Here is a 27,500-nt window from a genome sequence, read left to right on the forward strand (position 1 = left end):
GAAAAGAAGAAAATTTATGTCTTATCACCATAAATAACAAAAAGATGACTGAAAGAAAAAGAAAACAAATTCTACACAATCTACAATCTCGAGACTTGATTTTGTTGTACTTTTGCTCCATTTTTTTGTGGTCATCTATGGTCTCACCCTGTTAATAAAAATTGTAACTTTTCATCATTCTTTACCCCATTAATTTACAATCCCTTGAATATTGTCTTTTTGCCCCACTAATAATACCAATCACATCAGGCCAAGGGGATCCAAGTACTACAATGCCCTGAGTGGCATATGTCCAAGTTTGGGTGCCATGCCGCCTTTTTATTTTGTCATCCTGCCTTCTATTAATTCATTATTTCAGGGTGAAAAATCAACAAAATGCTAATTGTCATTCTATCTTCTTTTTACTCTGAAATAATAAAAAATAATGGCACAAATGCCACCATAGACTAGATCTGCTTACTAATACACTAAGTGGGACTCATCCAAACTAGAGAAAATTTGATATACATGTACTACAAAGAACTAGGTTCATGAATCTGACTGTAAATTAAATTAAGTGCACCGCTAGGGTACATGACACACCTGTCAGGAACTACATATACATGATGCATATTTATGTTTGTATGCTCAATGCCACAAGCAGAGACACTGAGTAGGTTACCATGAAATACTTTTTGATTGTGACGCACCCTCCACCCAAGATTCATTAGCAGACCAAGCCTTACAGAGTGCACAATATGATTTGAACATGTATAGTCATAAAATTTCAAATTGATGTCATAGTGACCTACTTTTAGTTCACACCACACCTTTCCCACATAAACTGACCAAGTTTGATAGATCTAGTCCTCTAAATGCTCAAGATATAAACCAGACATGATTTGAATATGTAACCCGCCAGGTTTCCGAGCCATAAAGTAGGACTGTCTTGACATTGGTGTTGAAAATTTGGATCTTATTGTGGAGTGAGAGAGCTCTTGATCTCCAGATAGGCCTTAGGGTGTTGAAAGTGAATTGTGCTGAGTTGATTCAGCATTTAATATCTTTGTCTGACCCCCCATTTTACTAAGGATACTTCAATCTGAAGTGCTTTTATTGGGGCTTCCTACCCCTGGGATGAACACTACATGTCTCAATCACCTGTCATTATAATGTGAATATCTGCCACTGATCAATTGTCACTGTTAGACAAACATTTAAAAATACTATATGTTTTTATCAGGAAAATAAAAAAGTGTATGACGATGTTGGTGGAAAGCCATAGTGGTGGATCAGTTTCCAAATGACATAAATTTTGCATTGGTTAAATGTTGCCTAGCTATAAATAGAAAGGTAATTATTATTCAAAATTACTTCTAACTGTAGTAATTAGGGCTATACGGACCATGGATATCGGCCTGGATAGCTCAGTGGTTAGAGCACCTGACTAGTAATACAGGGGTCCCAGGTTACACCCGTTTCGGCATTTACATATTTTCCAGAATCGAAACAGGAAGGTTTGCGAAGAGAAGTTGTTGATGTAGGCTTTGTCTGTCCACTTCTCTAAAGAGCATAAGTTGGTATAGTCATATTGAACTCTTTCTACCCATAACTGCATGACTTACTTTAGGTATTCAAGGCCCAAAAGCAACATACCCTCCTTTTAGTAGCAAAGTAAATGTATTTATCAAGATTTTAATGGTGTTCTTTCCTCAGTGCCAGGTTGTTAATAGTTGGGAACACTTCTCCTATAGTGGGATCTTGCTAATCCTTTATCATCCCTCTTTAGTGAGAAAATAAACATTACCATAAACAGGATTTTTTATTGAAAATAATGACAAATCCATGCATTGGTAATAAGTTTGACACACACTTAACATGGCGTGAATTGCCTCTATAAAACTGATAACACAGTAAAGAAATTTCACATCAACATGTTGCTGCATTAAAGAGAAGGAGGCAAAGGTCCAGGGCGAATTGTGAGTACTTTTGTTTTGACTTTTGGTTTATATCTTTGCAAAAGTATTGAACATATCTTAGCACTTTTTCATGTGAAACACAAATGGATGTTCTCCTCGGGTGGTTTTCTCAGTTGCACGAGGGATAATCACGTTTTAGCGAGTCGATCTTTTTATAGGGGAAGTGCAGTGTTCCCATCCATTACAATACCCATCCCGCAGTTGGAGCCCTGCCCATTCTTGGCTGTAGATGCATTTTGACAAACAAGTTGACAATGCATACATTTTAAGCTCTTCGGGTACCCGTGTAAAGGTTAATGCCAGTGCATGTGTGCATGCAAAGTGTTAAACAACTGTTAAAACGTGGTTTTATGGACAAGTGTGATCTGCACTTAAAGAAAGCGCACCTTTAAATGAATTACACAACGTAATTTTGGTCTTAAACTGTAAGAGCTTTTGTAAAATGGACACCAACCCTGGGATTTTACATCGACCTGCAGGCCTACAGAAGAAAATACCAACCTCGTAAGCACCTGCCATCTTTGTTTTGATTTCTTGGCTTCCTCTTCTACATGAAGATAACTCGTACCTAAACCCATTTCAAATCAACTCTCAAACAATGACATAAGTAATTTCTCATTATAGTTAATTCATTATATCAGAATATGATATATGATCTGAGGATATTTCATAAGTTAAATAATGGTATCTTATTTGTAATGTTATTTATAATTTGTTGATCGAATTAATCAAAATACGGCCTTGACCTTGATACAATCTGTATCTTTGATATGTTTTGGAAAACCTAGCAAAATCATAAGCATAAAAGTTTCTAAATAACATTGATAGGAAATTTTACGTTGAATTTGATGGAAATACTGACGTGTCAAACGTCAGAATATATTTGGCGTTGTCCGTGTCCGTAAGGGAAAGTTCAACAACAATAGCTTAACGTAAGTGTATGACTGATTTTTTTGTATAGGATTTGACAAAGGCAAAGTAGACCTGAGCAATAAATGATAAACAATCTTGTTACTCTAAATAGTTAAACTCGTCTCGCGATCTCGTAGTAGGGTTCGCCAATATATGTATATTTTGACCACTTTGAAATCACACTACAACGCATAACTGTCAACGTTTTGTTGGCTAAGAATACTGATGAAATGATATTGAAGAACACCAATGTCTCTGTTCTATTGTCCTGTTTTTGACAAAGAATTGACGAGTCCAGGGATTTACAATAGTAACGGTTGTCTGATCGCCAGGGATAAGTGAAATTCACCTTTGAACAAATGAAAATACAGACATGCTTGCCCGAATGGTCAAGTGATGATTTTGTATAGCATTTCTACAACATTATTGTTGATGATATAAAACATATGGTGCTTTTTTAATACTAATATGATTACGATGTGACCGTTGGGGCGAGTGCAGCATATCTGAATACATTTTCAAAAAAATTATATTGAAAACAAGGAAAACTGATCTGGTTCACTGTCAATACGTAGGATTACTGTCTTGCTCTTCTCGCCAATGTAGGAACCAGTTTAGCGGGAAATTCAACGAGCGTGTTGTGACGTAACCTGGTAGTTGTGACGTGACTGTTTACATTTCTTTAGACAATATTTTAAAAAGAAAAAGAAAGGGGGAAGAATATGATTGTCATCCTTTCAAATAAGAAAGGTTTGTAATACTTCAAAGATTTTTTTTATTATTATTTTACGAATCGAACGATCCGCCATTTTGTATGAGGGACTTCTGGGATTGGCGTAAAAAAAAAATTCTTGTTAGAGGTTGAGATTTAGCTCGGATTATTTCCCGCGCTCTAGTCATTAGAGCTCGCAGTACGAGCCAGCGCTCTGCGCTGGCTCACTGCGCTTGCTATAATAATATGTAATATATGTGAATGATGCTACCATTAGAGCAATTACAGATTCATAAGATTCATATATTGTGCTTGCATGCCATACTATTTACCTAACCCAAAACCAATGATAGGGGGAGGGGCACAGTGTTTTACATCACTGGACATTCTAAGGAACTAGATGTGAGTCTCAGAGAAGTTGATACATATTCTCAGATTCAGACAAAAAAACCCAGAGGTTTGTATTTTTGTTGCACGATACAAATTCCTAATTTAGATCTGTCACTGCCCTAGTTGCATTATGGTGTCAAAAGATAGATCGTGATATCACACATTGTCTTACTCAATCTAATTAAAATTAGATGTTAGATCTGTTCACATACTTGCTACACAGACATCTAACAACATTTCATAGAGGGTCACGTCAAAGGTCAAATTTGCATGAAAAATTAACCAATTGCTACAAAGGTGGAAGTGTCGTCAGCATCCAACTTATGAAAATCCTCATTATATACTGTGTTTGGTTACTTGTTAAAGATGGCGACCGATGAAGAAATGGAAGCGATTAAAACCGCTTTGAAGATATTTGATCTTGAGGCTTTAAAAAATGAACAAGAACAGATACTTTTAAAATGTCTTCTTTGTTGAAATATACATGAAAGGATCGATCCCCCAATGTCGCCATAGTTTAAAATTTAGACAAAAACACGTGATGAACAAGTCACGGTCGTGAGTGCCACCATTTTTTGTCTTCCTTACGTAAAAATGCATGGAATTGTGGGATAATACCCTATCAATATGAAGCGGGAAATTTAATTGGCTGTTGCAAATTTGACCTCTGACGTGACCTTCTGTGGGATGTTGTTAGATGTTTGTGTAGCGAGTATGTGAGTGGATCTAACATCTAATTAATTAGATTGTGTCTTACTCTGCCTCTCATCGATATTATGTTTCATTATTCATTAGAATGTTGTACTTCTTTTTGGAGGGGACCACAAGACTAGGATGAAATTGAGATAATATTTGTAAAACCGTAATTTTAGATCAAGACAATGTGACTGCTCCCTCCTTTCCTACAAAGGTCCAATGATCTGACAGTCTAAAACATCTTTATCTTTACATGTATTATATTTTATACATAATGCATGAGATTCATAATAGCAGACTAGCTACTGATGATGCTGTGGAGAGTTGGTAATTTGATCAGCTCTTTATTGTATTGTAGAAGTATGTCTGACTCGGAAGATGATGCAGCATTTGCCAGTGCTGATGAAGGAGAGTCTGATCCACTTCCTGTCCACAAACCCAGTTCTACACAGGGGAAAGTAAAAACAACAGAGGAGGAAAATAAGGGGTGTAAGGCAGAAAATGAAAATGGTGAAAGAAAAAGTGCCTGTGCCCCAAAGATGAGGGACAAGGAAATGAAAACTGATACTAAAATATGTAGTGATTCAAAAACAAAAGAGAGCATTAAGAAAGAAGTTCCAGCTGTTAAAAAACAGGAAGAGAAAAGTAAGGGAGGGAAAGGAAAAAAGAAAAGAGGAAAGCAGACAAAAACAGAACCAGTTAAAGATTCAGATAAAGATTCTGAAAGTGCATTAGGGAAATCAGTAGCTGTTATGGAATCACCTGAGAATGATAAGTCATCACCACCTCAGGCTACAGAATTATCACAGGGGAAACAAGACCAGAATGTTTATAGTGAAGGAAAACTAGTTATATCAGAGCCCAGTGAATCCCCAGAGAGTGACACAATGTCATGTGAAAATAAAACTCCTCTATCAGCTACAAGTGATGTGGAAAAGAATTATTCAGGTCGAACAGTAGGGAAACCAGACTTTAGTATCACTGAGGAGAAAAAAACAATGGATGCAAAGCAAAAAGAGTCTAAAGGTGTTGAAAAAGAAAGTCAACAATTCGAACAGAGAGAAAATGAAACAAAGTCTGCTTTGGACAGGTTAACACAGCCATCAAAGCAAAAGGTTTAATTTAACTACATAATGGTTATATACCTTATAAGCAGAATTTTTAGTGAAGATTTAATTTTGGCATTATTAGCGACAGTGTTCAGATCACTAAAATTGAATGTCGCTAATATCTATTCCATATTGGAGGTAATAGCTATCTATCTTGGAATTATAATATCGCTAAAATTAGCTTTTACTAAATATTTCTATTTACACTCATAATTTATGGAAATACCACTTATATGTTATCAATTTTATGCTACTGATGGCATTAAAAATGTAAAAACATATTTTGAATGTTTGAATGATATAAAAATGATAAGGATGAAACTTTGATAAGTTTAAGTCTCCCAATCAAAGTTTGGAGACTTATTGTTTTTGCTCTGTTTTTCCTCACACCTAAAAATGTCTGCAGCTGTTCTCCATAACCAGTTGTTGAAAGTATTAGATATTCAGGGATATGATAGATTGATAGGCCAATGTATCTAGTTGTGCAGAAATGTTTTTGTTTTCAGATTGAAGGGAGTTAGGGTACATTTTGGGGAGATGAAATAAAATGGGTGTGGGGTTTAACATAGAACTCTATGGGGAAAAAATTAATTCCAAAATTCAACAGATATAACTTCAAAAATATGATAGATAGAGTACTGGGTACTCCAGAAATGATAAGATGATAGGACCTACAAACTAGTATCAAGGTAAAGTGACTTCATTGACTTTGACCTTGACTTTGGAACATAAAACTGGTATTACTTCAGAACCAGGTCTGAGAGACATGGAATCTTCAGAAATGATGAAAGTATGATGGGATCTGCAAATTATTATCAAGATTAAGTCCAGTGACCTTAAACATAAAAACTAATATAATTTTAGAACTGGAATGATGGAGACATGAGATCTTCAGAAATGATAAGAGGATACTAACTAGTATCAAGGTAAAATGACTCCTTTGACTTTAATCATAAAAACTCCTATTACTTTAGAACCAGGACTGATTGAAACATTGAGTCTTCAGAAATGATGAAAGGATGTTATGACCTACAAACTTAATATCTCCAGTGACTTTTGACCTTTAACATAAAAACTCATTACTCTAAAACTGGGACTGATAGAGACATGGAATCTTCAGAAACGATAAAAGGATGTTGTGACCTACAAACAAGTACATGTATCTAGTTCAAGTGACTCCAGTGACCTTAACCTCTTACCTTGAACTTAAAAACTGATATAACTGGTAGGAGCTAGGATCTTCAGAAACAATGAGAGAATGATGGGACCTACAAACAAGTATCAAGGTCAACTGGTCAAGTGACTCCAGTGACCATTGACCTTGATCATAAAATTTGTATAACTTCAGATCCAGAATTTATAGAGACATGGGGTCTTCAGATAAGAGGATGTTGGGACCTACAAACTAGGATCAAGGTCAAATGACACCATTTTGGGAGAGGGCCAGCATATGCTGTGCCTGTTGCCTGATCCTATTGAGTTTCTCAATAAAATATATTTAAATTATAAATTACACCATTTATACTAAAGGAAACAAAGGGCTTATTTTTTAAAATTTTCAAAATTAAGTAAGGTCTTTGTGATCTAGAGTTTTTTTTAAAATAAACTTAAAATTGGCAAAGATTTTGTGCAAGAGAGTTAATTAATTGGGGGGGGGGGGGGGGATAGTAGTACTCGGAAAAAGCCCACTTTTATACAGTCAGTACTTTGTTTGGGAGACTCTATAATCTGCAGATTATAATCATATCTTGTTTTGAAATGATATTTGAAATATGTTTTATTTACTTTTTTAGTCTGATAACTGGGGTTCATGGGGAAATTGGGGATCATCTCTGATGAATGTAGCATCTACATCGGTATCAACATTCAGCAATCAGTTGGGTAAGACATTTGTTACACTGTGGTTTCATTCATTTTATGGACATCAAAATTTTCTCTGTATGAAACTTCATACACAAATACACTGTATTCTTCCTCCATAAAAAAGACTGTTTTTCATTGACCACTTTATTTCAAGGTGAAGGATTTACCACCATTATGGATTCAGTAGAAACAGCATTAGGAGCACCTCCTATTGAGGAGTTGCTGACTGAAAAGGGACCCAACTCTCCTCCAGACACAGTGAAAATGGAAAGACAAGAAAAGGAAGATGGTATATTTGTAATCAAATTGTTTGCAGGGTTTGACACTAAGGCACGTCCGACCGACTGAGTCTACTAAATGATAGGCCTGGTCGGGTAAAATATCGATTTACTAGTCCGACTGGTCGTGTTGAAAAAATAAACAAGAAACTTTACTTTAAACCATAAGATATTTTATTCTTAACTAAAAAAGAATAACTGTACACTTTGCGAGCAATTTTGAACCACATGATGACACAATCTCTATTTTTAGTTCTAATAAATAAGTCGCGATTGGATGTAATGTTTTATGAAATCTACTCGATGTTAATGTGTATAAAGTTATGTTTTACACGTAGATGAATTTATTTTCATTTTGTTTAAAAAACCCAGTTTATTTGAATCAAATATAAGAAAGTATTTATCAAATTAATAAGTTACGTCATAAAAAGCCATTTTTCGGTGTTGACATATGTGCGGGAATGCCTATATTCAAATACAACTGCTCGTCCTCAAGGAAAGATGTCCCAAGAGAAAAAAAGTAAAAGGTTGGGAAGAAACAAAGCAGGGCTTATGAAATAGAGATAAAAAGCGGTTGAGGTCATTTTATTTTATATAGACTAGAGAATTTCCATGCCAGGTAGAATTTAAAGAAACCGAAAATGTGTTTGAAAATGAAAGCATTAAATTGAATGATGAGACTAAAGCTCTTTTTTGAGACAATTAAGTACGTTTTAGTTCATGCAAACTTATGTTTGTCATTTGAATTAAGTACATTTAAATATGGAAAAACTATCAATTTCTGGAAAGTTGGTCAGGGCTAGTGGATGTAAGGTCAGGTCTAGCAAAAATCATTTGAAGTAGCCCGACTGGTCTAGTGCTCAAAAAAGTAAATGTCAAACCCTGGTTTGAAACTTTACTTTGAAGTTCTAGTTGAAAAAGAAGAAAGATTTTTGTTTTGAGGACAAGGATGTAAGAAAAGATGAAGACATATATTGATTGAGTTAAAGATTGAATAGGAATTTGCTTACTCTCTCTCTTTGTGTGTTCAGACACACCAACACCAGAGACCATAAAAGCACCCGCTGCACAGGAGGATGAACAACAAGCAGAAATCCCGACCTCAAATGAAGCCAGTGGAGGCAGTGGCTGGTGGTCTGGCTGGGGCATGTCCAATCTATCTAACCTCTCATCAGTGGTTCACAACACAACAAATATTGTCCAAAAATCAGTGCAGAATACCACCAATATAGTTCAGAAATCTGTAAGCTTCATTTTACAACACATGGTATTTAATTCTTTAGATTTCAGAAGATTTATGGTTATAGATATAAATGGGATTATGTTAACATATGTATGATGATAATGAAAATATTTTCATGTGCTTTTGTTACATACATTTCTAGAGTAAAACTCTAGTAACTGGAGGTCTGGATGTGTTAGAAACAATAGGGAAGAAAACATTCGAGGTGATTAAAGATCATGACCCTGGACTGAGCAGGACTAAAGAGTTTCTGTTTGACAAGAGTGATAAGCCCAGCCTCTCCCAGCTTCTCCGTGAAGCACAGAAGGAAGAGAAGGTTAAGGAGGAGAGGAAGAAAGAGGAGGACGAAGCGAGACTTACCAATTTAAAGGCCATGTTTGAGGAGAATCAGGGTATGATGTCAACTTTCTTTTAGATGATTCCACAATCTTTTAATTTAGAATGCATCATGAAAATTGAGTTCTTTGATCACATTATTGGATTTCCAAAATGCAGTAAAGAGGTATATTTCAAATATCTCCAAAATAAAGATGATGGAGGGATGATAGTTTGATGATTAGTGTGTGGGCAGGTGTCAACAATTGGTTTCCAGTTGATATTTGAAATTTTCAAATATTGTTGGGGACCACTAATCACAGACCGTGTTCTTTTTTACCACTAATCACAGACCCATGTTCTAATTTGTTTGTTATTTATGAGTTATGTCCCATGATGATGTGGAAAATGGGGAAATTTTCAAGTCGAGTTTATTATGGAAAGCCATAACTAAAATCATTATAAATTTAGAAAATTAATGTTGTAAAGAACCTCTAAACTCATAGTTTAAATTTTACATACAGTCTACGCTGGATTTTTAGAAATTTAGGGGACCGACCTGAATTGTTCATTATATCCAAAGTTCAATATAACCAATGTTGAATTCTATAGATAATGTTACTAGGGATAGTTCAATATAAGCAACTTCAATATATGTGGAGTAGACACATGTAAATGAAGTTTCCTCTATATATCTTTGTCATACATGTGATATGTACAGACTGTACACAAAATTGTACGCTTTTTCAACCCCATTCACGCTGTCTCACCTGCACATTAAAATTCACATGAAATAAAATTGTACAGATTGTGAAGTCTAGCACTATAAATTTAGTCTAACAGCTGATTCACTCCAAATAAAATCCATTGTTATAAGGTTTTGATCCCATAACATGTCAATTTCCTACTGCTGGACTTCGACAGTGGATCTCGGGCAAAATGGTCAGAAATAGGTCAAACAGGTGTTTTGTTTAAGGGGGTACTCTACATTGTCATAATGGCTGACTTCCTTTTAAAACATGGATAAAAATATAAATATCAGCAATATTTGTCTATTCATTTCAAAAACCATTGCCTAGCTGAGTAGCTTAGTACAGGCTTTCAAGCGGGCCCTTATTTTTCTACAACAGCCCTTATTTTCCCTATTTGAGCTTTAGAATCCTAAAAAAAGCACCAATTTTTTGTTAAAATTCCTACATTTTCAAATTTTAAATAAATTTGACATAAAGTAAGTGTTGGAATTTATTAAATTTAGTCTTAGTATACTTTCAGAAAATGAATATGTTGATTAAATGTACATCTCAGAAGACATCTTGATGGTTATCAGCTATATTTAGCATTGATTGTGAGCCATGGGAGTCCACCTGAATTATATCATGGTTTGTGCTGAATGCCGAATATGGCTGTTGATGACCACTGGTATGATCTTCTGAGTGGGTAATTAGTTTTTGTATTATCGCTCTTGCAAATGGTGAGTAAAACATTTTTTCTTTCTTATTGATTTGTAAATTTAACCCTTATTTTTGTCTAAAAAGCCCTTAAAAATCCTTAAAATGGCCCTTATATTTTGCAAAATGTCACTTGAAAGCCTGTTCGTAGGTTAGCATGTCGACTGCTGAACTGTAGATCGTAATTTGTGTACAGCAGGTGTTTTAAATGTTTTTCAGATTGCTTTCTACGAAAACTGCATTTTTTGACTAAATAAATATGATAAAGTAAATTTGAAAGTTTTCAATTTCAAAATATTGTTGTATATATATATCCTCCAATTTTCATCCATATAAAATTTCTCTTTAAGAACAACGCAAGCCATCATTATCACATTGTCGCAAACCACGGGTTATTGTTTCATTCTATTTGTGAAATAGAATGAAACAATAACCCGTGGTTTGCGACGATGTCATTATCATTGCTAGCAACTTGCCATATAGCTTTTAAATTTCATTTTAAACAAATCAAAAGCAATCTTTGATATATTTTGTAACTGTAAGGCTATCTAGACATCATAATTATGAAGATAAAAAGGTAAATTTCCAAGAATGTCTCAAATATGTTGGAACAATGGATGAAAAACATGTGTCTATGATTATAAAATCAAAATGATGAAATGTTTAAGGTCTCAACAACAATCAAATAGGTAACATTAGACGCTATATTGATGAAATAGTTCTGTTTATTATCACGTATGGAATTTGTGAAAATATCTCCCAGCATAATTACTATATATATGCTTAAAATTATTTATAGGTGTATCAAAACCATTTTGGGATTGATATTCTGTACAGATTTTGTACCACTTTTTGTGTACAGATTTTTCACTCAAAATCACGCTTTTCTAAAGCCATTGTACAGACTTGCTGTTGAAAAATTATCACATGTATGCTTTGTGTAGGTTATGCACATCTGGAAGCCTTGGAAATGTTGTCCAACATGTGTGAGAAGACGGTGCATTCTTTGCTGGAAGACATGTCAGATAACAAGCTGGACTCCATTAAAGCTGAACTAATTCGCATTAAGCAGGTGTTTGAAAGAATGCAAGGACAAAATGATAATGGTATGCAATTGAAATATCAAGTTTTAACAGACCATTCATTGTTCATTGTAGAAGTACTAGTTTTTAGCTCCAAAGGTTTAAATGTGCTTTTCTGATCGAAATTTGTCCAGCGTCTGTTGTGTCATTGTCGTTGTTAACTTTTCACATCTTCATCTTCTTCTCCAGAAACACTGGGCCAAATTCAATCAAACTTGGTACAACTCATACTTGGGTGAAGGGGATTTAAGTTTCTTCAGATTAAGGGGAGATAATCAAGAAAAGGTGAAAATAGGGTGGGGTCATTTAAAAATCTTCTTAAGAATCACTGAGCCTGAAAAGTTAAAATTTTCATTAAAGCTTCTTGACATGGAGAGAGTTGATTCAGGTGTGTTCAAATTATGGCCCCTAGGGGTAGGGTGGAGCCACACTGGGGGTTCAAAGTTTTATATGCAGATTTATACATATATTGGAAAAATACTGTATAATGACTCACTAAATGAGTATTTTCTGTGGTTGTGGAAAGGAAATATCTGCAAAGATTAAAACCGCAAATATATATTTTGATAAATACAAGTATAGATAGGTATAATGCAACCACAGAAATTACAAAATAGAAAATTGCTACCTTTTAGGGATTGAGTTGCAAAAATTTCCACCCACAGAAAATACCCATTATATGGTTTCTCAAGAACAACAGGAACATGATTAGCCATATTGATATGCAGGCATCCCTAGGTAGCGCAAATTCAATTTTGGTCAAATTGTGGCCCTCTGAAGTAGGGTGGAGCCACAATAGGGATGTTACACTAAAAAATTTAACACAAATAATTTTTATCAATTCATTCCATGAGTGTACCATTGAAAGATTGTTGGAAGACTGGCAAAATTTTTGCTTACAATACTCTTACCCTATCCTCAGTGTTTAATATCCTCCAGCATTCAGATCATGTTTACTTTTGGGCATAAACAACTCTGCAGAGAGAAATCTGAATGTAGGATGACACTAAACATTGCATCCATAGTAAACATGGCCCAATAACTAATATTACAGCATATAGATATTAGGACCCAAAAGGCAAAATCATCATCACCCAAAAGTGTGGTACTTGCATGTTTACTATGGATGTACTGGTAAATAGTTCATTTCCTACAAATCACATATCAACCATACATAAAGAGTGGGTGGGTGGGTGATTAAATTGAAGTGAATCATCATCATCATCATCATCCCACTGGTGTACGCTACCTACAAGCAAGCATGGATGTCTAAAGAATGACTAATACGTCACATGTACTTCCGCTTAGATATTAACCAATGAGGCTCTTACCCTATCCTCAGTGTTTAATATCCTCCAGCATTCAGATCATGTTTAGTTTTGGGCATAAAAAACTCTGCACTTCCTCAATCTTCCTCTTCCATTCAATCATTTAAACAAAACTACAATACCCTTTTCCCAATACTCAAAATAAAAATAAAACAATCTATTGTCATGTCACCATTGATTACTTCCTCTACACGAGGTAAATGGGTTGTAGGCAAAGGGACCCCTCCTTCAAGTGTAATCCATGCCGGTTGTTCCCTAATCTTCACATTCATAGGGTTGAAACCACTATTCAACTCTCAAGTCGGAACTTTCGTGAAAAACATACTGTCTGGAACAAACTTCATTCTCTGTAAAATTATAATCATTGATTATAATCTTACATACCTGACAACACAACCAGCACTAATCACACCGAAAGGAAGAATCCCTTCGCCTACAATCCACATGAAAAATCACTAGGGCATCAGTGTCCCTTGGATTGCAAGACAAAAGAATTCATTCCTCTCCCGGTAACTTTCACATATTTAAACACCTATATTTTCCAACAGTATAAGATCACGTAATGAATGCTTTTAAATACCATTCAAAACACAATGAATAAACTTGAAGATTCATAACTGTTTCCACCAGGTAAACTATACACCAGTCAGTGAATGCACGTGCTACTTAAATACTTGCCGCCTCTATAAAAAATGACCACCTAGGTCAATTTCAAAAATGTTCTGAGGCTATATCAAAAAACTCGTAAAGCCAGCGATATATGTAAAATAATCAATGTATATTTCGCCACCTAGGCCTGCAACGAGAACCACCAAGGTTCACAATCGAACACTCAGCCACCAAGGCAATTAATACTGCTCACCTAGGCTAAACACGAGACCACCTAGGTTTGTAAAATTATGGCCACCTAGGCCTAAAGAGAACCACCAAGGTTCCGCCACCAAGGCAATAACATATACAATTTTAAATTTCCTTTCCTGATATGTTGAGCGACTCGAGCAGCAAAATCCCGTCGGCAAAACACGTTCTTCCACGAGCATGGATGTCTAAAGAATGACTAATACGCCACATGTACTTCCGCTTAGATATTAACCAATGAGGCTCTATATAGTTCAAATTTACAAAGTTCCCATGGACAGGATGTGAGTCAATTAACTTTAACATTGATAAAGTGACAAGCTTAATAATTATACAGAGACAAAAGCTAGGGAGTTTCAGATTAAAATAACAAAATGGGGAGTGAGCTGTCAGAGTCAATTATGTGCAGATGATTTAATGTATCATTGCTAAACATTCAGGAATTTGATTGAACTTTAACTATAATAGATATTAATGAAAATTTACTCTTGACAAGGAATCAAAGTTTTACATGGGAATATACAGGAAATTGATGAAAACAAAATCTTTTCAAGAGTAGCAGGGCCACACTAAATCATATCAAATTGCAAACATTCCTAAGTTGTGTGGATTCAAGTTGGGTTTTTTCCCTGCCTCTATGACTATATTCTGTCCAAACCTTTAACCAAACCTTACTCATAACTTTTGAATGGTGAGTGATAGGGCCTTCATAATTTATATGTGCCTTCCTTGTGACAAGACCTTTTTTATGGCACAAAAGTTGTTAACCTTGTGACCTTGACCTTGGATTTTGACATATTTTTAAGAAAACCTATCTTACTTATTTCAGATAAATTTTTCATATTTTGTGTATATATTTCATTTCATCATGATCTATAACCTTGTCCAGAACAGCATGGTCATGTTAGTCATATTAGAATTGAGGCATCCCTATGTTGTGTGAATTCAAGTTTGGTTATGCCGTGACTATGTTAGGATCCATGTTAGGGCTCAAAATTTATCAGGGGAATAAAGATTGAAAAAAAACATCTTTTAGAAGTACAACAACTGAACAATAAGCAGGCCCATGGTCACTCAGGTGAACAATAGCAGGCCCATGGTCACTCAGGTGGACAATAGCAGGCCCATGGTCACTCAGGTGGACAATGTGGCCCATGGTCACTCAGGTGAACAATGTGGCCCATTTGCTACTTGTTAGATTTAGTACATTTGTTTTCATTAGGATAAGAAAAAGAAAGAGAATACTTTGTTGATATATAACTATAAATCTGATGTATTACATATGATGATGATGAAGAAGATACTTTGTTGATATATAACTATAAATCTGATGTATTACAGATGATGATGATGATGAAGATAAGGAACATGACTTTGGAAAGTTAGTTGCAGAACATTTGACAGAGATTCATCTTGGGACCACTCCAGATAAGCTAAATAAGGTGTGTACATATATTTAATTGTTGTACTTTTATTTAATTGCTCCTTTGGTTTATTCATAAGTATGCTTATTCAGTTCAATTCTTTACTACTTTAGGCTTTATATTATAAAGATTATTAAGATTATGCACTGAGTGTACAGTTTAGACTGATTACCTGTATAGGATAGATTATGTACTGAGTGTACAGTTTAGACTGATTACCTATATAGGATAGATTATGTACTGAGTGTACAGTTTAGACTGATTACCTACCTGTATAGGATAGATTATGTACTGAGTGTACAGTTTAGGACTGATTACCTGTATAGGATAGATTATGTTCTGAGTGTACAGTTTAGACTGATTACCTGTATAGGATAGATTATGTACTGAGTGTACAGTTTAGACTGATTACCTGTATAGGATAGATTATGTACTGAGTGTACAGTTTAGACTGATTACCTACCTGTATAGGATAGATTATGTACTGAGTGTACAGTTTAGACTGATTACCTGTATAGGATAGATTATGTACTGAGTGTACAGTTTAGGACTGATTACCTGTATAGGATAGATTATGTACTGAGTGTACAGTTTAGGACTGATTACCTGTATAGGATAGATTATATACTTAGTGTACAATTTAGACTGATTACCTGTATAGGATAGATTATGTACTGAGTGTACAGTTTAGACTGATTACCTGTATAGGATAGATTATGTACTGAGTGTACAGTTTAGGCTAATTACCTGTATAGGATAGATTATGTACTGAGTGTACAGTTTAGACTGATTACCTGTATAGGATAGATTATGTACTGAGTGTACAGCCTATATAGGATAGATTATGCACTGAGTGTACAGTTTAGACTGATTACCTGTATAGGATAGATTATGTACTGAGTGTACAGTTCTACTTCTTACAATTTTATTAAAACTGATTACCTGTGTAGGGTTTTACCTGAAATTATTTGCCAAAATCAGTATCTAACGAAGCAGTGTTTCAAATATGTTTGTCCTCTTCACTTTGTGAAGCATCACTATCAAAATTCATAATGTCTCAAATATCTTCTTTTGCAAACGGTAAGTCCGGTGCACTTGGGTTAATCAGCAATGACTGGCGACACACTTGATTGTGAGCCGGAATTGCGCATCCATCCTGCCGGGTAAGCCGATAGAGCCAGAAAATTTTGATAGGTAAAGGCGACTTCAAGCTGGCGTTCTGGGAGACAGTAGTATTGAGTGTGGCTTATTTTAAGACATAATGTTTTTAATCTACATGTAGGTACACTGGTGAAATAAACATGATTTGGTTATTTCTATGCTGAATAATGTTAATACAATAGGTCGACATTTTCATTACTGTACTGTAGTCGGGTCACTTGATTCTAAGTGCGTCACCGGGTATACCCAGCTTAGTTCGATTTGGCCGGATATTATCAGAACCAAGTATTCTAATAATCTGACATGCGAGGGAAAAAAAGAATTGTGAATTAGACAGGTTATAGGACTATACAATTTAAATCATGGAAAAAACACAATTTATATTCAATACCTGTAAAGGGTGAAATTTCATTGTGAAACAGATTCTATGGGTCAATTGTAAAATTGTTATAGTACAGCACAGGCAGCACTATTTCATCATTTTACCAAATAATTCGAGACTTACAGGTTATGCTAAATTTTAAACATATTATGACTTCACATAGAGTTTTCAAAAGTTTCATCTTGCACTTTGGAAATCTTGATATTATTAAGAAGTATTCTTAGTAATATTTGTAATTGATAAATCTATATAAGGCTTCATTGGAAGAAAAAATGTGAGCAATTTTTACAAACATGATTTTTAACGTATGTTTTGCAGTGACTGACTCCAGAATGAATGCTCGTATGCCCTGTGTAAGATAACTTTTCCTTTACAGACTCAAGAAAAAATTCGTGAAACCATTGCGAAATATTTTGCCTCAGATGACCATATGGCAGTCAAGGTAGTATTTCATACATGTATATTAAAGGGTTTTTCATCACTACGAAATGTTTGTCAAATGTTCAAATAGATCAAAAACTCTCATCAAAAGTTTTATTTTCTCGGGTGGAAAACCTCACAGAAGGTTTATATCACTGCACTGACCTAGATTATGTAAATCTATTCCTCAGGAAATCCACCAATCTGCCATTCAGTCATTAGCTGAAATCACATCTAAATCTTTAGAGCAGTTCCATAAGGCTGGGGAACTCATCATCTTACAGAGAGACACCAGTAAAAATTGTGAAAGCAGAGCTCATAGTCTAGAGAGGTAAATTTTGTTGTAAATATTGGAGCAAGATATATCTACCAACAGACTCATTGCATCACTCATGTAAACTGTTTCTCTTCACATGCATCTCCCACATGTAAACATTATACAATTATTGACACTGAATAGAGAACCTGTAAACATTATACAATTATTGACACTGATTAAAGAACCTGTAAACATTATACAATTATTGACACTGATTAAAGAACATGTAAACATTATACAATTATTGACACTGAATAGAGAACCTGTAAACATTATACAATTATTGACACTGAATAGAGAACCTGTAAACATTATACAATTATTGACACTGATTAAAGAACATACCTGTAAACATTATACAATTATTGACACTGATTAAAGAACATGTAAACATTATACAATTATTGACACTGATTAGAGAACCTGTAAACATTATACAATTATTGACACTGATTAAAGAACATGTAAACATTATACAATTATTGACACTGAATAGAGAACCTGTAAACATTATACAATTATTGACACTGATTAAAGAACATGTAAACATTATACAATTATTGACACTGAATAGAGAACCTGTAAACATTATACAATTATTGACACTGAATAGAGAACCTGTAAACATTATACAATTATTGACACTGATTAAAGAACCTGTAAACATTATACAATTATTGACACTGAATAGAGAACCTGTAAACATTATACAATTATTGACACTGATTAAAGAACATGTAAACATTATACAATTATTGACACTGATTAAAGAACATGTAAACATTATACAATTATTGACACTGATTAAAGAACATGTAAACATTATACAATTATTGACACTGATTAAAGAACATGTAAACATTATACAATTATTGACACTGAATAGAGAACCTGTAAACATTATACAATTATTGACACTGATTAAAGAACATGTAAACATTATACAATTATTGACATTTCTGAGGTCATTATAATGATTTAGCTACTTGAGAAGTACAGTATTATATGAACCTGGAGGGCGAGGTGAATATTGTACTTAAAAGGTAGCATTTGTTTAAAGTTAGAGTGCAGGGCCTAGTGATTAGAGATAGGAGTTTTCATTGGAAGACCAGAAAATGTTAACCAATTGTATCAGTTTGGGAATTCCCAATTTATTTTTGGTTCGATGTTCGAAGAATCTAATGAGTAATGAATCCAGTAAAGGAGAGGAATATGGCACATTGCAGGATATACTATCTTCATGATGGTTTTGGGTTATTTAATTTGGTCTCTTAAAAGTAGCAATTGGCCACCAGGAAATTGAGGATGGAAGCCAGTTGGTCATGGACTAGAAAGTTGTTTCAAGGTCTGATTAAGTATACTGGATTTGTGAGGAAATTTGTTAACCTTAAAATAAAATAAACAAGTCTGTCTTTTTCATTGCTAATTTTGAATGTTCTTCATATTACCAGCTTGTTTGTGTTTGTTTCAGATTAGCAAAAGTCCTGACTACTGAAGTGGGTATTATAGCTACCAAGTTTTGTCACTGTTTAAATAAACTAGACGTAAGTATAACATTTTGACAGTTTATGCATTGATTTGAATGGACATATTAAAAGATTTATGATTTATTAGATCTAAGGGGAGAAAATGTAATTTATTTTTTGAAAAAGGTAAATGTAGTCAGTAGCACAAACACCAATGGGTTTGAAATTTAAAAATATTTAGTATAGTGGTGATCATGGTATATGATAAACACTGTTCCACAAACACCTTTTTATTATGAAACAATACTTATATCACAAAGAAAAAAATATAACTATTTTAATAGTGATGATTGATTAACTTTAAGACAAAGCAATTTTCACTGATGAATGACAATTTTTTTACTTAGGTAGTGTCCAGTAAAACATAGTTCTATAGAGAAAATTAGAATGATACAGTACCTATCTATTTATCTTGTAGGAGAGCGAAAATCCTGACATTACATCAGTGGTTACCAACATCTATTTGGAGGTACTTCATTAAACCAATCAATTATATACTTTTAGATCTGAAACTATTAAACTTGAAATAGAATTTTCCTTTATCAAAATATTTAAGAAAATGCTAATTTGAATATTTTCAAGACATTTTTAGCTCACCAGAGCTTTAAGCTCAAGTGAGCTATTCTGATCACGTTTTCTCCATCTGTCCGTCCGTAAACTTTTAACATTTTCAACTTCTTCAAAACCACAGGGCTAATTTCAACCAAACTTGCCACAAAGCATGCTTGGGTAAAGAGGATTCAAGTTTGTTCAAATTAAATGCCACACCCTTTTTGAAGTAGAGATAATTAAGAAATTGGTGTTGAGGCACCTTTTAGAAATCTTCTCAAGAACCACAGTCTCACCTGACAATTTGTACAATTTTTCATTTCACATGAATTTTAATGAACAGGCATAACAGTGAATGGGGTTGAAAAAGTGTTCAATTTCATACAGTCTGTACATATCACATGTATGAGTCATCAAGGGCCCCAGGGGTAGGGCAGGGTCACAAAAGGAGATCAGTGTTAAATGGGAATATACAGGAAATTAAACAAATTCTTTTCACAAGTAGCAGGGCCACACTAAATCATATCAAAATACAAATGTTCCCTAGTTATATGGATTCAAGTGGGTTTTTTTTTTGGTGCCCCCTTGACTAATTGGGGGGGGGGGGGGGGGGGGGGGGTTACACATTGTGTTTTGTCCTGTCTGTCCTTCTGAAACTTTAAACTTGCTCATAACATTTGAATAGCGAGTGATAGGGCTCTCATATTTCATATGTGCATTCCGTTACAAGACTTTTTTATATTACCAAACGTTTTGACCTTGGAGCTTGACCTACTTTTAAGAAAACCTAACTTATTCAATATCTCCTGAACTCTCGAAGGTAGAGTTTTCATATTTTGTATATAGATTTCATATGGCAAGACATTTCATGCTATGATCTTGCACCTTATGACCTTGACCTTCTCCAGAACAGCAAGGTCATGCCGGTCATATTGGTATTGAGGCATTCCCATATTCTGTGAATTCAAGTTCAGATATGTTGTGACCTTTGGGATAGGTTGGGGCCACAATATGTGGTTAACATTTTTCATGGGAATAAAAATTGGGGGTGGGGTGGGGTGGATTCTTTTAAAAATCACAACAGGAGGGCCATGGTTACTCAGGTGAGAGATGTGGCCCATGGGCCTCTTGTTGACATATACAGGGTTTCTATGTTCATCAAACATAATTTTTTTTAGTCCTCCAACAGCACCATGTACATTCAAGATGCTCTCCAGCTTCTGTTGCCATGCCTTCAACAAGCTGCCATTCAGAGGTCACTGACATAGCAAGAAATAATGATGTTCATAATGTACATTAGGGATGATGTTTGTAAAATACATAAATAATTATTTATTAAGTACATCAGGATCTACAATATAAAGTATGTCAATATTGTGTTTACTCATTCTTGGGTATATTATTCTGTTCCGTGAAACCCGAGGGGACTACTGCATCATTCCCCTCTCTCTCTGTCGGTCCAAACATGTCCCACCTTGTTTTTAATATCATTCATCATGTTTTAAAATATGGATATGAAACTTGACTTCAGTGACTATTAAGATACAATAAGTTTGACATTTTTTTCCCCCCAAGTTCTTTATATAGATTCATTTTAATGACCCTGTAATCAGCTCTGAATTCGGGGGCATATAGATTTTGGTATGTCCATTTGTCCACAAAAACTTTGGCAGTAACTTTTGAATGGATAGTGATAGAGTTTTCATATTTCACATGTGTATTCCTTATAACAAGACCTTTCTTCATGTAGCAATTTTTTTTTTACCTTATGACAGTTACCTTTGATCTACGATTGAAAACCTTTAACCCTGGCCATCATCAACTTTGCTGCCACACAGGGACATCAATGTTTCACAAACACATCTTGTTTACATGATTGTTGGACCAGTAGGGGAAATGCATTCCTATAGTGATACACAAATTCATGTTCGATACTCATCATATACTAGTATTGTTATGTACAAAAACCATGATCATGTATCAAGCAATTCAGAGATCAATAAAAACACAAAATTCATTTTTCCAATTTGTTTTATTACAAAATATAGTGTATAATCTTTTGTTAAAAATATTTGTGCTGAATATAAAAAAGAAAATTTGTAAGTCTAAACTACATTGATATGTCTCTGAAACTACCTGTTAATACGCCCGTTTAATATCTCTATGTTTTGTAAAAAAATGAGTTCGTAGATTGAATTTAGTCCAATCTACCAAACATTCACACGTATAAATTGCACTTGATGTACATGTATATATTTGAAGTAAAGATATCAAGCAGTATATGCACTACACTCAATGTAAACTACGTTAAACTAACACATTTCAGGATGGAAATAATAGAGTTCTTTCTTTTTGCTTTGGGATTGATTATTAGTGATACATATACTGTACAACTGGAATTTACATGGAATTTTTTCGTACAAATTGCCCACGACCATCACAAGTTCTCTACATTTACCCAAATTTTATCAGAATGTCCAACAAAGATAATGATTAAAATACCAGCATTACCATACAAATTGCTATGTGAAGGTTTAACATTTATCACTGTTCCAGAATTTAATATTACTTTGACAACCAATAAAATGTGTGTATGGAATGATATTTTATTGCAATTATTAAAGTCATAATTTCAAAGACATGAACATCTAAAAGAAGAGACGTTGGAATGAGGGGAAAATGTATAAAATTTATAAAAGACTACAAAATATTACAAACAAAAATAAAAGATGTATTTAAGACTGTAAGTAAGATAAATATGAGCAAACCCTTTGCTAACTTGAACAATTGGAATGTTTCCTTTAAAAAGGAAAGCTAAAATTTGAATCCTTTTGAGTTACAATTTAGTGTTAAGTCCATCTTCGGACTGATACCCTGGATTTGCAGAGCCACCTTTTTCATGGTATGGTGGAGGGTTGTTGTCTACGACGTATTTGGTGGCAGGGTTTCCTGTTATGTCTTCACGCACTGCTGGACGATCCTGTGGTCTTAGTTGATGGTTCTTTAGTCCTTGTGGTTTTAACAAAAAGTTCAACGTCTGAAAAATAAAATATATATTAAAGATACACGTAATAACACAGTACATGTAATTAACATGTTTGAATGGTAGTGTTTTAAAAAGAAAACAGTCTTAATTCACAAAATTACAGTAGTCAGTTTCCCACATAACTAGTACAGTGAAACCTGTCTAATTTTGTCAGAATAAACAGTGTACAAAACAACATATGAAATTAAGACGAAGAATAAAGGTCGGAATATCCAGTGAAACGGATCGCACAAGTGTCGGATTAGACAGTCATGTATTTACTCTATTGTTATAACAGATTTTAATTTGTTTCTTGATGTGTTTTTGTGTCAAGAACAAAAGCAGTAAAACGAATGTGAAATACAAGAGCTATGCTGTATTTAATATAATTACTAGTTAAAATGATACAAATTTCTTACTTCTCTGGAAAATCCCATTTTGACGAAGCGGTAGATGATCATGAGTGGAATCCAAACAGCAGCAAAGGCAGCCATTCCCCATCCAACTCCCACAGCCCAGCTGGGGAAAAGGTACTTAGCCTTTGTTGGTCTTTTGTAATCTAGCTCTGAATAGTTGACCACACTCATGATGAAAACAGCCTGGAAACAGCCAATTCAAATGTTACAGATCATAAGCGCATTTAATACCCCCCTTCCTTATACTATATAGCATTAGCATGTCTGGGTACTGTTTATTCATCATTTGGAGTATGAGTTTTATCAGAAACATATATAACATTGTGTTATATCTCTGGTTTTATCCTTACCATGCAGAAAATTGGCGATGAGAAAGACCAAGCTATCATCATATACGGATTGATTCGGTATCCAAGCATCATCTCGATGTTGTCGTAGAATCTTCTTACGCCTTGGTGAAATGAACAAAAGAAATCAAATTGAGAGAGAGAAAGAGAGAGAGAAAGAGATCAGGAGAGAGAAGGAATTAATATTACCGTAAATCCACGATATGGCAATGCATTCAAAAAAGGCTATGAACAGGATGATTTTGCTGCCTGAATAGTAATCAAACAACTGGAAAACGTACATTCCGCCCTACGAAAATAAGGGAAGAACTTGAGAACATGAACCTTATCTATGACTTGAAAGAGAGAAATTCCATGAAGAGTGAAAGAGTATCTACTGACTGCTTACCCGCGTTACCATGGAAAGTCCTATGAAGAAATTGCAGATGCAGACAATCCCGATAAAGATCTCTTTTCTGTAACCTCTACGTAACAGATTTGGCCACTGATCAACAATGGCAGAAATCACGCCTTCTACACCCACAAACTGAAATGATATCATAGTCGTGTCAAAACAAACATTTTTCTGTTTAGGCTTCTTTCACCAAGTCTAAAGCAACTGCAGACGAGAATACCAGCACCTATTCCATAAGGATTTAGGTGTTTTCATAATTCCAAATCTTTTAAACCGCAGATTTACTCAAAATCATTGTTTCCACTCCCTCTAAAATTTACACTACATGTACAAGCAGTCCTATACACAGTCAGTACACCGCTTTATATTGTATACTGGAAAATTACCACAATGGTTTTGATTTCACTATGTTCATGATTTATCATTTTCCCGCGAAATTAAATCCATAGTTAATGATATATTAAAAATATTTCAATGCTTTCGAAATCGAAATTTTATAAAGTAGATTTTCCTATAATGTGAAATTAAAACCATCATGAATGTGCCCTTGTAACAAATCTTGACATTTTAGCACTGTGGAATTAATTAAAGCAACCTACAGTATCTGATAGATTAGTAGAATGTGATCGATTTGTAGAATGTGATAGATTAGTAGTATCTGATAGATTAGTAGAATGTGATCGATTTGTAGAATGTGATAGATTAGTAGAATGTGATAGATTAGTAGAATGTGATAGATTAGTAGAATGTGATAGATTAGTAGTATCTGATATATTAGTAGAATGTGATAGATTAGTAGAATGTGATAGATTAGTAGAATGTGATAGATTTGTAGAATGTGATAGATTAGTAGAATGTGATAGATTAGTAGTATCTGATAGAATAGTAGAATGTGATAGATTAGTAGAATGTGATAGATTAGTAGTATCTGATAGAATAGTAGAATGTGATAGATTAGTAGAATGTGATAGATTAGTAGAATGTGATAGATTGATTAGTAGTATCTAATAGAATAGTAGAATGTGATAGATTTGTAGAATGTGATAGATTAGTAGAATGTGATAGATTAGTAGTATCTGATAGAATAGTAGAATGTGATAGATTAGTAGAATGTGATAGATTAGTAGAATGTGATAGATTAGTAGAATGTGATAGATTGATTAGTAGTATCTGATAGATTAGTAGAATGTGATAGATTAGTAGAATGTGATAGATTAGTAGTATCTGATAGATTAGTAGAATGTGATCGATTTGTAGAATGTGATAGATTAGTAGTATCTGATAGAATAGTAGAATGTGATAGATTAGTAGAATGTGATAGATTAGTAGTATCTGATAGAATAGTGGAATGTGATCGATTTGTAGAATGTGATAGATTAGTAGTATCTGATAGAATAGTAGAATGTGATAGATTAGTAGAATGTGATAGATTAGTAGTATCTGATAGAATAGTAGAATGTGATAGATTAGTAGAATGTGATAGATTAGTAGAATGTGATAGATTAGTAGAATGTGATAGATTGATTAGTAGTATCTAATAGAATAGTAGAATGTGATAGATTAGTAGAATGTGATAGATTAGTAGAATGTGATATATTAGTAGTATCTGATAGATTAGTAGAATGTGATAGATTAGTAGAATGTGATAGATTAGTAGTATCTGATAGATTAGTAGAATGTGATAGATTAGTAGTATCTGATAGAATAGTAGAATGTGATAGATTAGTAGAATGTGATAGAATAGTAGAATGTGATAGAATAATAGAATGTGATAGATTAGTAGTATCTGATAGAATAGCAGAATGTGATAGATTAGTAGTATCTGATAGATTAGTAGAATGTGATAGATTAGTAGTATCTGATAGAATAGTAGAATGTGATAGATTAGTAGAATGTGATAGATTAGTAGTATCTGATAGATTTGTAGAATGTGATCGATTTGTAGAATGTGATCGATTTGTAGAATGTGATAGGTTAGTAGAATGTGATAGATTAGTAGAATGTGTGCCAAAATGGATCAGGTTCATAAATGCACTATACCTACTAAATTACCAAAGTCTTTGATTTAGAATTTTAATATAAATCTTCCTTCTCTGTCGAATAAGTCTGAAATCTGGCATGATGACGTTCTCTACATGCATACACACACACACACACAAGGGTGTGATTACATTTACTATGTATGAAATCTGGCATGATGATGGTCTCTACATCCATGCACACACACAAGGTTGTGATTACATTTACCTTGTATATGGGTGTATGTGTACTTAAATTAGCATATTCAAAATTTAACGCGTTTGTATACGGAGCACCAAATTAACATAAACTCAAATAATTGAAGATATCTTCAATTATTTGAAGATATCATCAATTCAATTATTGTTCTCTTTAATTGAATTAATGGTGCATTAAATCAATTATTGCTCTCATCAAATGAATTAATGCACGCTTCAATTCAATTATTGCTCTCATCAATTCAATTGATGCGCGCATTAATTCAATTAATGAGAGCGATAATAGATTTGATGCGCGCATTAATTTTAATTATTGCTCTCTTCAATTCATTTGATGAGAGCATCAATTTAGTAGAAATATTGCTCGCAATAATTAATTTAGAGCTCGGTATAAATAATTTGATGATCTCTTCAATTCAATTGAAGATATCTTTAATTCATTTACAGTGCTTTTGTATAAGGAATTAATGTGCGCATCAATTCTTTTAAAGAGAGCAACAATCCAATTAAAGATATCATTAATTCAATTGTGGATATGTTGAATTGAAGATATCTTTAATTATATAGTTGCTCTCTCTAAAAGAATTATTGCTCTCTTCAAATGAATTAAAGATATCATTAATTCCATTGAAGAAAGCAATTAAATCAATTATTGCTCTCATCAAATGAATTAATGCACGCATTAATTCAATTATTGCTCTCATCAATCGATTTAATGTTCGCATTATATCAATTATTGCTCTCTTCAATTGAATTGTAGCCCACATCAATTCAATTGTTGATATCATTAATGCATTTGAAGAGATCATTAATTCAATTAAAGCGCGCATCAATTCAGCTGAAGAATTAATGCTATCATCAATTCCATTAATGCGCGCAATAATTCAGAATTGAAGATATCATTAATTATTTGAAGAGATCATTAATTAAATTGTTGCGCGCATCAAATGAATTGATGATATCTTCAAATAATTGAAGATATCTTCAATTATTTGAGTTTATGTTAATTTGGCGCTCCATATTTGTAGGCATGGGGCAATTCGTTATTGAATTAGCACTATCCATGTAGTATCTTGCTATATGATATTCATGTTGGCTAATTCTCGTA

At 33.9% G+C, this 27,500-nt stretch overlaps 3 protein-coding genes across 13 annotated transcripts in view; 1 reads left to right on the top strand and 2 right to left on the bottom strand.

Moving 5' to 3' along the window:
- The window catches only part of LOC125681264 (zinc finger matrin-type protein 2-like), an 11,873-nt gene extending 9,266 nt beyond the window's left edge, over nt 1-2,607 (bottom strand). For all 6 annotated transcript variants that reach the window (XR_008800070.1, XR_007372193.2, XR_007372194.2 and 3 more), the window contains exon 1: nt 2,460-2,607. Coding sequence is in view for 3 of the 6 variants with exons in the window: in XM_048921283.2 (XP_048777240.1) it covers nt 2,460-2,477 (18 nt within the window). In the remaining 3 variants the exon portion in view is untranslated. The remainder of the gene's footprint in view (nt 1-2,459) is intronic.
- Nucleotides 2,608-2,715: 108 nt separating this feature from the next.
- On the top strand, nt 2,716-21,990 carry LOC125681260 (protein FAM114A2-like). 4 transcript variants are annotated; one of them, XM_048921273.2, is made up of 14 exons: nt 2,744-2,890; nt 5,027-5,783; nt 7,571-7,658; nt 7,795-7,929; nt 8,950-9,161; nt 9,304-9,553; nt 11,869-12,030; nt 15,534-15,634; nt 17,536-17,601; nt 17,771-17,910; nt 19,370-19,442; nt 19,843-19,893; nt 21,152-21,228; nt 21,749-21,990. In XM_048921273.2, exons 2-14 carry the CDS (start codon nt 5,031-5,033, stop codon nt 21,756-21,758), a joined length of 2,118 nt encoding a protein of 705 aa, XP_048777230.2. In that variant the 5' UTR covers nt 2,744-2,890; nt 5,027-5,030; the 3' UTR covers nt 21,759-21,990. The 4 variants fall into 4 exon arrangements, with proteins under 4 accessions (XP_048777229.2, XP_048777230.2, XP_048777231.2 ...); XM_048921272.2 differs by having other exon boundaries at nt 2,716-2,890; nt 21,152-21,990; XM_048921274.2 differs by having other exon boundaries at nt 8,965-9,161; nt 21,152-21,990.
- Nucleotides 21,987-27,500, bottom strand: part of LOC125681261 (sodium- and chloride-dependent taurine transporter-like) — a 28,465-nt gene continuing 22,951 nt past the window's right edge. For all 3 annotated transcript variants that reach the window (XM_048921277.2, XM_048921276.2, XM_048921279.2), the window contains 5 exons: nt 24,150-24,287; nt 23,951-24,050; nt 23,765-23,865; nt 23,418-23,597; nt 21,987-23,010 (listed from right to left, as the gene is read on the bottom strand). In XM_048921277.2, the coding sequence (XP_048777234.2) occupies nt 22,810-23,010; nt 23,418-23,597; nt 23,765-23,865; nt 23,951-24,050; nt 24,150-24,287 (720 nt within the window). In that variant the 3' untranslated portion in view covers nt 21,987-22,809. The remainder of the gene's footprint in view (nt 23,011-23,417; nt 23,598-23,764; nt 23,866-23,950; nt 24,051-24,149; nt 24,288-27,500) is intronic.

This window comes from Ostrea edulis, chromosome 2 (genome assembly GCF_947568905.1).
Source record: "Ostrea edulis chromosome 2, xbOstEdul1.1, whole genome shotgun sequence".
NCBI lineage: Eukaryota > Metazoa > Mollusca > Bivalvia > Ostreida > Ostreidae > Ostrea > Ostrea edulis.